Source organism: Aedes aegypti, chromosome 3 (assembly GCF_002204515.2).
Source record: "Aedes aegypti strain LVP_AGWG chromosome 3, AaegL5.0 Primary Assembly, whole genome shotgun sequence".
Classification (NCBI taxonomy): domain Eukaryota; kingdom Metazoa; phylum Arthropoda; class Insecta; order Diptera; family Culicidae; genus Aedes; species Aedes aegypti.
The window spans coordinates 142,991,500-143,002,576 of NC_035109.1; the positions used below are offsets into that span (position 1 = coordinate 142,991,500).

General features: G+C 39.0%; 1 protein-coding gene across 1 annotated transcript in view; it reads left to right on the forward strand.

Moving 5' to 3' along the window:
- LOC5574868 overlaps positions 1 to 8,280 on the forward strand; it is a 73,487-nt gene extending 65,207 nt beyond the window's left edge. The window contains exons 5-6 of the mRNA XM_021852143.1: positions 7,351 to 7,480; positions 7,551 to 8,280. Of these exons, the coding sequence (XP_021707835.1) occupies positions 7,351 to 7,480; positions 7,551 to 7,912 (492 nt within the window). The 3' untranslated portion in view covers positions 7,913 to 8,280. The remainder of the gene's footprint in view (positions 1 to 7,350; positions 7,481 to 7,550) is intronic.
- Positions 8,281 to 11,077: the final 2,797 nt, after the last annotated feature.

The following is an 11,077-nucleotide window of genomic DNA, read 5'->3' on the forward strand; positions in this document are numbered from 1 at the left end:
CGTCCATAATTTGAAAATTGGCTTCAGCACAATTCAGGTTCACAATTGCAAGCTATAAAAGTGTGACATAAAAAGTATTCATATAAAATCTACGCTTTAGGATGGGGCCTTTTTTAGCCGAGTGGTTAGAGTCCGCGGCTACAAAGCAAAGCCATGCTGAAGGTGTCTGGGTTCGATTCCCGGTCGTTTCAGGATCTTTTCATAATGGAAATTTCCTTGACTTCCCTGGGCATAGAGTATCACACGATATACGAATGCGAAAATGGCAACTTTCGTATAGAAAGCTCTCAGTTAATAACTGTGGAAGTGCCCTTAGAACACTACACTGAGTAGCCGGCTCTGTCCCAGTGGGGACGTTAATTCCAAGAAGAAGAGCTTATTTTTGTATGAAAATCTTGTGCGTCAAGCTAGGCACACAATGTTCCTTATTATTTGCTGAACAAAATGTTGGATCGAAAATGGGAAATGAAATATTTATAGTGCTTGTATTCAAGAAATCCGTCAGCAGGCCAACCCAATGCTTTATGTAATCAAATGTAAAAAGCCGTAATTACGTAACGTTTCTAGAGAAAGGGGGTTGAGGAAACGCAACTATTCATACAAATTTTTCGCATATTCCATACAAAATGATGTGGCCAAGACTGGTTGAAAATGGTAAAATTTAGCGCGATATTTGGAAGTCTCATAATGTTTCAAGGGAGATTCAATAAATCACGTCTGGAGGCGAGGTGTTGGCTCGATGGTTGGTATAGTATAATTTATATAATAGGGGATGTTTATTAAGTACGTGACGCGAAAACATCATTTATTACAACAATCCCGCCCATCCACCCTACGTCACACTTTTTATATGAAACCTTCAAAAAAATGTATGAATTGTCACATCTGGCACAACCCCCTCCTAATAGCATGACGTTCTTAATGGATGACCCCATATATGGTTCTCGATCTCTTTAGATGCTCATACAAAAATCAGAAGAAAAATAGAGAGAATGAGGATGAAAAGGTTTCATTTTACGTGTTATAATTTATGGAGATTATCCAACGGTCTTTTTGGGAAACGATTATTTTTGTTCTAGTTTTTAACCAATGTTTCGTAATTTTTTCAACTTCCCTCCCCGTTCCAACGCAACGTATTTTTTGAACGTTTCTATTGTTTGAATTCACAACGAAAATACATTAAACTAAACAACAATGCTTGACTATGGTTGAGTTCACCACAGGTTTTATTTTCTACACTTTAACAGAACGCACAGCAAAAAATCTTTCCGGAAAATTCACAATTTTTCTAAAAAGTTTAACTAACTTTTATGCTCACTCTAAAGCGCTCTTTTCAGTGATTAAGCTATTGAATACTAAAACTCTTGTATTTTTTAAACCTTAGGAATTATTTTGTAGAGCGTCAAATAAGGAACATAGTGCATCAAATTAGGTACATTGAAGAATTGATGCGTCAATTAAGGAACCTAATATGTTCCACAAAAAGTCATTAAAACATAAAGAAAAAATGTATGATATATTTTTACTTATTTTTCTCTAATTTTATAATAGTTGAACTAACAGTTTCTAATTTCAACAAAATCGGACAGATTTTGAGGATTTGACAAATGTTTGAATTCAGATTTTCCTTAACCGCGTCAAATATGGTACATCCACGGTACTTCGAAAACGGTAAACGCAGGGGTCATAAGGATAACGGTTGTAAGGAGTGTATCTAAAAGTAGTAGGCAAACATTCAAAACGGCATATCTCAGAGCATAGTTAAACCACAGAGAACAGACGTTCATCTTTTCTTGTCAGCATGTGTAAAGCATTGTACTGGTCATTTCAAAGTATGTCGTTATGCTCCTGTTACGCGGCGCTGTCGTCATATTGAGAACGCTACAAATTTGCCGCTTTTCACACTTTGGCGCTAGTGTCGATATCAAAAATTGACACTTGTCGCTAGCGTTGCTTTGTGTACTAATACATTTTGATGTTCACTAGTGACATCGTGTTGTCGAAACGAGTTTGTATATCGGGTTGTCTGCGTTGGCGGCGCTGATGGTTGATTCGAACTTTACACATGATTTAAATGAAATTTTGTTCGAACCTCCATGTCTGTTCTCTGTGGTTAAACTATTTGAAAGCTTTTTCAACGCAAATCTTGAGCACTTCGGTAGCGGTCATGTCATCAAATAATGAAGCAGCTAAAAAATATATTTAATAATATGCAGTCTTAATATAAATACAACAAGGTTTATGAATCTTGCACAAAATTGCATTTTTGAAGTGTCTTCTGAAGATTCGATGATTTGTATTGAACAAAATTTATATCAAACAAAATAGAATGAAAAGCTTACTCTATCGGAAAATATCTCTCTTTCTTCTTGGCATTACGTCCTCACTGGGACAGACCCTGCTTCTCAGCTTAGTGTTCTTATGAGCACTTCGGTAGCGGTAATTATATAGAGTGCCATTTTTTGCTTACGTTACTTCATAAATATGTAAAAAAAATTCCAATATATTTTTATTCGATCCAATTGTTCGATATTACCATTAACGCGTAGAAATAAAAAATCAAAAAACGAGGTCCTTAAAAATCGACTTTTTTCGATTTTCGTATTGCTCTCAAATGCTTGTTAAACTTTTTTTTTTCTTAAAATTTAACTTATCAATTTTTAGATGTGTGCAAGATTTTCATCGTCATCTGTTAGTAATTTGACAAAATATCATACAACATGCCACTTTATAGAAACAATATCACCGCATCATAATTGTTGACAACAATATCACCGCGTCATATGTTTTGAATGTTTGCGACTGCTTTTCGATACACTCCTTATATCCTCATCACCCTCATCACCTCATGTAAAATCCTGGATGAGAAACCTCACACCCTGTGTACATTTACTGCTTCCTCATAATTAACTCGCTACAAACAACTTAGCAACTATGCCGGTATCGTAATACTAAACCATGAAAGAGCATAAAAATTTCCACAATTTACGTTCCCACCTCCCTCTATTGCCCAGAAATTGCTTGTGGAAACGTTTTTTTAGGTTTTGCTTTACGCTTTGGAAAGTTGGAAAAGTTAATTTCTCGACGGTCAAAGAGCAGCGTGTGCTTTATGTGGGTATATGAATTGGTAAAACGTTAGTCTTACCGGTTACCATTCGGAGTAAAAACTGTTCATTGGCAAAAATTTAATTTTCGATAATTTTAAACATCATTCGGGTCAAAGTAACTTTTTCAAAAAGTTTGCTAATCGAGGAAGCAAGCTTATTGGATGATTGTTTCTAAATTAGGCAGGATTTTTGTCTTAGATTTGGTATAATCTTGCATTTTTTTCCATTTTCCGGTAAAATATGCCAACTGAAAACATTTTGTTAAATATATCAACTATAAATGACAAGCTACTTTTAATGGCTTTCATGTTTTTGGGTTTTTTTTAATAATAATTCTTACTTCTTGCAAATCAGGTCCCCAAGAATTGTAGAAAATGTTCACTTGGTTGAGAATACTTTCGAAATCCTGAGTAACTTGATTTTCAATTAGACTTGTAAGTCCTAAATTTAAATTGTGCGCGCTTTCAAACTGCACAGTAAGTTTTTGAGCTTTTTCGCAATTAGTTAGTGATAATTTGTTTTCCTCTTTGAATGCCGAAATTTGCTTCTGAGGTTTGTAGAATTTTAGATAATTTCCAAAAGGGCTTAGAGCCAGGGTCCAATTGGGAAACTTTATTGTCAAAATTTTTGTTTCTTAATTGAAGAAAATGTGTTTCAACTTCTTTTTGCAAATCCTTATAATTTTCATACCAGGATCGCGAGTGCGTTGAAATTGCCTTCGCCTCACATTTTTAAGGCTTATGGAATTTGTTTCGAGAGCATTGTGAATATCAAGTTTTGTTTACAAAGAAATGTTAACATCAATATTACCACAGACAAACATATGTAACACTTAGAACAAATCGCGATTAAAATCATAGTCACAAGAACATGTACGCTCAATGCTAAATTCAGCGTGTTTGGCCGATCGAGCAACAGATGGCGGTAGTGAGCAAACGTCAAACGCGAACAAAAACGATGCGAGCGCTGCGAGTGGTGGATTTACCACCTACAATATTTTTGAATCGGCCGTTAAAAAGGTGGTCGATGGACATCGATGAGAGTGTGACGTCTGTTTGTCTGTGATATTACTATCGATAAATATATGTTTCATATGTATTCCAGTCGGCTCAAAAATAATTGAATGTAGCGCTGATAGGATTGAGAATCGCTTAGGGACATGATCAGAAGAAAAATCATCGTGAGTGATCAGTTGGCTACAAAGGTGACTAGAGTCGGTTAAAACTAAATCATTTGAGTTCGCAGTTGACCATTCAACAAAGCCAGCCACGCTTTCCATTGTGTACGTTTCCCGCTCGACGATCGCATCACCACAACAGCCTACTGTGTCGATGGAAATACGCCAAAGCGCAATGCCTTTATTCATATGCAATTCATCTCCGTACTACTTGCGCCTATAAAAGGCGATCTGTATCATATGTATTTTTAGTGTGCTTATCGTATCCCTCACCGAGCAGGAGTAGAGTTACTGTGCACGTACTGTAGCTTTAGATGCAGGAGCCTCATTACTTGCAAGCGCACGGGCGCGCTGTACATTATGAGACATTTTTTGGTGCGCCTCATTTTTCTTGAGGTGTGTCTCAATGCGATCTCATGCGTCTCTTGTGCTGCTTAAAATTCAGCGCAATAATTGAAGTGATTACAAAAGTTTTAAACGAAGATCAAAATTGTAACTCTTGGATCGCGAGCCTTCGATCATATCATGTAGGCCATCTAGACACCTGTATAATGAGGCGAAAATAGTTGCAGAGACTCTTCGTTACTAAGCGTTAGTTTCACAACTTGGAGACCGTTGGCGAGCCGTAGCGCCGAGCGCGCGCTTTTAGAATTTTTGTGAGCCTCCCTTTAGCGCAGCACTCTAGTATTCCGATGAGCTAAGAGACGGCTTGGCTGGAGGCTCGTCAGTACATTAATGTACTCCTGAGAAATATGTAACTCTAAGCAGGAGCACTGCCTCTCGATGGGGAGCAATAAATCGTTTAATAGTCAATCAGTTCGTTTCCTTCTTGTCGCCCTGAGTCCTGTCGGTTTAAATATAAAAGTCACAACGTAGGGCCGTCGAATCCTGGCCGAAACATTGGTGCCGTGACCAGGATGTCTTTCCTCGAAGGGTGGGCACTACGGCCCGGACGGTGGACTCTGGGGGTCCGAAGGATGGACGCTTTAGTCCGGATAGAAGCAGGGGTCCGGCAAATGGACGCTATGGTCCCTCGGGTGGACGCTACGGTCCAGATAATCTTACAGGTAGACGCAGGGGTTCGGTTGGACGACAGAGGTCCGGGGCATGAAGGGCAATGGTACGGCGGATGGACGCTGGATCCTAGAGGTGGACCGTGAGGTCCAGATGGACGGCGATGGTCCGGCAGCTGGACGCAGGGGTCGAACAGGTGAACGCTACGGTTCGGATGGACGGCTAGGTCCGACGAGTAGACGGCGGGGTCCGGAAACGATATTGGCATGCCCACTGGCACTTAGTTCGATGAATCCTGGTCACGGCACCAATGTTTCGGCCAGGACGTCTTTCCCTACGTTGTGTTTTACGAGAGAAACTACGAAACTTACATGCTGATGGGTGCGCCTTATATACAGGCCGTACTGTACTGCTTTGTCTGCTGTGACAGACAATGACAAGTCATTTGGCGTGCACGCTTCTCCCTAGAGTTTGGCGCGCTATTGGATTGGCGCCAACTGTAGAGGCTTAACGCTGACTGGCAGTGGATTATTCCACTGCAGCGATGAATGGAACAATAGCTATGGTCCCTCTCTGCACACGCTTCAATTGGGTCCTAAAATGTTTAATGAAATCTTGTTTTTATTTAATGACACGAAAGAGCATGTTACTGCAACTATTTTAGCATTTTTTCCCGCTCAAATAACGGCTTCATCATATTTAAACTTTAATTTAATTATTGGGTCCATAAATGAACCTTGACACTTTTGACCATGTTTGACGTTCGCTTAAGGTGAAGATGAATCGAAGCCAAACCTCAAATTTTCAAGAGCACAAATCTGGAGAACCGAACACCCGTTTAAGCTGAAAACTTAATCGATTGGTCACCATCAGCGAGTGACCAATCGATTAGGTTTTCAGCTTAAACGGATGTTTGGTTCTCCAGATTCGTGCTCTTGAAAATTTAAGGTTTGGCTTCGATTAATCTTCACCTTAATCGACAAAAACAGCACAGGGCTTTTAGTTTTAACACTGGGGTTGTTCTTATCTGACATTTCGGAAGGGACACGGAGAGCAAAATACACCCAAAATTTGAGTTTAAGCCAAGGAGTGTGGCAAAATCCAAAAAAATGTTTTTTTTTGGACTTAAACAAAAGAAAAACATTAAAAAAATGTGTAAACATGTGTTTTTGGCCTAAACTTAAGCGATTGGCATTAAAATTGGGACAGGCCTTTAGGACCCTATTGAGCGCGAACAAAGAGTTTCTAGAAGAACAACAAGTAGGGCTATCAGGACATTGAATTGAGAAATATAATAAAGAGAACTTATCGAATAAAATTCTGCCGTTGAAATTGCTTAACGAAATATTCCATGTGCGATGTTTGGCGTTAATGTCACCAATGATAACAAATTTTGACTTATTGCGAGTCAATTTCCGCAAGTCAGCTTGGAGCAAATTCATTCAAAAACTTTGGTTTCACATGAGGAAAAAAGTGGATGTTTTATACGCCTTTGAATGATGATAGCAACTCTCCCACCTCTCCATCCAGTCGATCATTACGATAAACAAAAAATTTGGATCTCTTTAGAGTTTGGATCCAGGAACAAAAAAAATTTTTCAGTAATAACTGCTTTATATATGTTATTGACGTTTACAAAACTAAACAGCTCGTCCTCTTTACCATTCAAAGAACAAGTGTTCCAATTCAAAATATTTGAAAAATCAGTTAAGTTTGATTTAACTTTAATTTAAAATAAGACCACAGACAAACAGACGTCACACTCTCATCGCTGTCCATCGACGAACTTTTTAACGATCGATTCGAATATATGGTAGGTGGTCAATCGACCACCCGCAGCGCTCGCGTCTTTTTTGTTCGTGTTTGACGTTTACACACTACCGCCACCTGTACATCGGCCAACTACAGTATTTTTAGCATTGGGCGTACATGTTTTCGCGACTATGATTTTGATCGCGATTTGTGCTAAGTGTTACGTCTGTTTCTCTGTGATGAGACTTTCATAGTGCTAATGCAAGTAGACTAATGCATTTGATTTTCCTTTCTTTACAGGCATTTGTATCGTGCGAATTGGGTCCAAATAGTGTCGCCGGAGCAATGATCGGAATGGGAGTAATGCAACTCATTGCAGCATGCACCCTTAGTATGCTATTGAGGCACACCAAACGAGTCGTCGTCATAAGTAAGTTAGACACTAGCATGGCTAACAGAATATCATAAACCCATTTTTACATATCATCTCTCGATTTCAGTTGCCGGATTCATATTCCACGCCTGCCTCCTTCTGGTCCTGCTTCGCTGGAAACCCTCGCGGGATGACAGTGCCGTTCTCTACGTCATTCCAGCCGCCTGGGGTGTATGCAACGCTGTTTGGGAAACGCTGACAACCGCTTTGGTCACCCTATCGCACACGACCAAGGTAGCTGAAGTTATGTCTCCCTTGCAAGCTCTGCGCTTTCTGGGACTGGGAATAACCTTCGCTGGCCATGGAATCCTATGCGAAGCTCCGAAGATCATCATCCTGGCTATCCTGCTGGTGATTTCCGTTATTCCGTATACCATGCTGGAGCTTAAGCTCGAAACTCAACGAAAAGCCGCCAAAGTGAGCTTATGACGATTCTGTGCACACGATTACTAATGTTTACTGAAGTTAAAATACTTCTAGGCTTCAATGGTTTTAGCTGGAGCTGAGAGGTATTTTAAAATATACGGTAATATTAGTCTTCGTTGATTTTTAACGAATCACTCCAACACATAAATCAATAAAAAAAAGAAAGTAACTCAAAAACCCCGGTTGTTCATGAACCGCAAGTTAACAAACATCCAGAAATTTTCAACAATACCGAAACGATTGCTTAACTAGAACATCAAGTAAAGTTCTTTGGTAGATTCTTAGTCACTGAATTTGTGAAACACTAGTAGATTGATGGTTGACATAAATGAAAGATTATCAGACTCAAATATATGGAATTTTTAAAACGATGCACTTCTTATTTCCAACTCAAATTTAGGACACTGCGTTAGGAATGCTCTTATCCCTACACTGAAGAAAATTATCACATAAACTTCTTTGTGTGTGCAAGTACAGTCGAATTTCGTTCGTTGCACTACGTTTAATTGCACTTCGTTTCAATTGGGCTCCCGTTAAATAAGCTATAGCCCACCTAAAACGAAGGCAAACGTCACATTCTTAAATAAACCGCAATTTGTTAATGTTGGTAGCCTTGAATTTCTATTGTAATCGGTTATTTGACAGCTCAAAACTTAGCCCGATTAGTGAAAGTCTTTCACTAGATGGGCCACGGGTTTAGTGCAACGAACGAAAGTTGACTGTAATGCGATAAATTGAATCAATGCGCCAAATAATAACCAAAAAAAAATCTGCATATTTATGTAGCCGAGAAACGAAATCAAAGCAGCAAAAAAACTTTGTGCCAAGATGCCTAAAATCAACATTATTAACGGTTAGGAAAATAGTGCCACTGTGTTACAGTCGATTCCTTTTGTTCGCATTTACATTGAAAAAAAAATATACGCGTCGACTGTTTTCAAAAAGCAGTGAATGTGCCAATCGGAAACTTGGAAATTGTCTGCCTCATTGCCAAAAACCGAAACCAATACAGATAGTCCATAAGTAGCGGATGAATCGCACGATAGAAGAATCAAGTGAACTAGTATTATGAAGGATGGTATTTAAACACGTAGAAAGCCCCGTTGAAAATAATTATAATTGGAACAACTCCTATCTACTGCAGCAGTAGGTCGACCTAGCTTCGAATTATGTACGGTAGTAAGCAACTTACATTTTGATGTGAAATGACGAACGGTGGAAGTCAATAGCTGTATCAAATAATTAAACATCTTGCGTTTGTCATATGGGTAGCTTTACTTAGCATTTGAATAAATGATAGTCCTCAACAGCACGCATGAACCAGTGTTTTACTATTCAATGAATTTCAAACAATTCTCTTTTTGACAACTACCGAAAAACTAAACATTACATATACTTTGCAATTGGATTAAATGGACATCGACATTCTCCCTCTATGGTTTATTAGGGGGAGATCCCCCAGTACCGGACACCTAAGCTTCTAAAATCATAACTAAAAAAACTATTGATTTTTTGTGGTCTTGGTGCCCAATTATGATAAATATTATCATTATTGTAGCGTACAAAAATAAATATGGAAATATAAATATGAATTTTCACATTGTATTTTGATGATGTATTTTAGTACCAAATTGACGTATCATAAAAGGTGGCTCCCAATACCGGACACGATCTGGAAATGTCCCGAATTCTAAAAAATTGTATATCATCGAATGTTTTTACTTCAGGAATAGTATTTTATCAATAATTCAATGCATTTGCAACTTTCACAAGAATAATTTGAGCTTTACTAAGTCTGCAAGTTGGTCATCAAAAAACCTCTTTCATATATGACGAAAAACAACATTTTTTTATATGTTGTTCTGAATTTTCATTCTTCTTATTTTTATTGCATGTTCGATACCAGGATCGATGAAATCCATGAAAAACGAATGTATTTTGAGTCACTGGTGCGAAAATTACAAAAATATCATGTAACAAATCAAACTGTCCGAAACTGGGGGACAGGAGGTGCTAGACCAAAATTGTAGTTTGATCATATTTAGTTTAAATATGGTACAAAATACATTCACACTTTCAAATTATGATTATATGCGATCATGCTTGCGTGTTTTAAATTATTTTGCCATGTTAAAAATAATTACTAATTAGGCTTAAATTTAGGGCGATACGTCAAATTTTTAAAAATTTTCATTCATCTCTACTTTTTTAAAAAGTCAAGCATATTTCAAGGATGTGATATTCTACGCAAACATTACTCTCCATTATAGCTTCCTTTTCTTCTAATACACCATCTTGATTGGATCATGATTTCTCAATTTTCGAACTTTGTCCGGTATTGGGTGCTGTCCGGTACTGGGGGATCTCCCCCTACTTCTATTGATTAAATGGACAAATTGATGTGAAGTTTTACGAAAAACTTACACGTCTTCTCGGTGAGAATCGAACTCACGACTCCCTGATCTCTAGTTAGTGCGCGTTACCCCTACGCCACGAGTGTGGTGTGTTATTTCAATACCTAAAAAATAATGCGCTAGGCCTCAACACCAACACCACCTACCAATATATCTACCTGTTCCCATGAACTTAGTTTTGCTGTTATTGCTGTCTTCATCTACAGAGGTGCGAATGCCTCTTGCACTCCTCTGAGATTAATTCCAGTCGGAATCCCAAGAATTACAGTTGGAATCCCAAGGATTCCAGGCCGGAATCCCAAGGATTCCAGGCAGGAATCCCAAGGATTCCAGGCAGGAATCCCAAGGATTCCAGGCAGGAATCCCAAGGATTCCAGGCAGGAATCCCAAGGATTCCAGGCAGGAATCCCAAGGATTCCAGGCAAGAATCCCAAGGATTCCAGGCAGGAATCCCAAGGATTCCAGGCTGGAATTCCAAGGATTCCAGGCTGGAATTCCAAGGATTCCAGGCTGGAATTCCAAGGATTCCAGGCTGGAATCCCAAGGATTCCAGGCTGGAATCCCAAGGATTCCAGGCTGGAATCCCAAGGATTCCAGGCTGGAATCCCAAGGATTCCAGGCTGGAATCCCAAGGATTCCAGGCTGGAATCCCAAGGATTCCAGGCTGGAATCCCAAGGATTCCAGGCTGGAATCCCAAGGATTCCAGGCTGGAATCCCAAGGATTCCAGGCTGGAATCCCAAGGATTCCAGGCT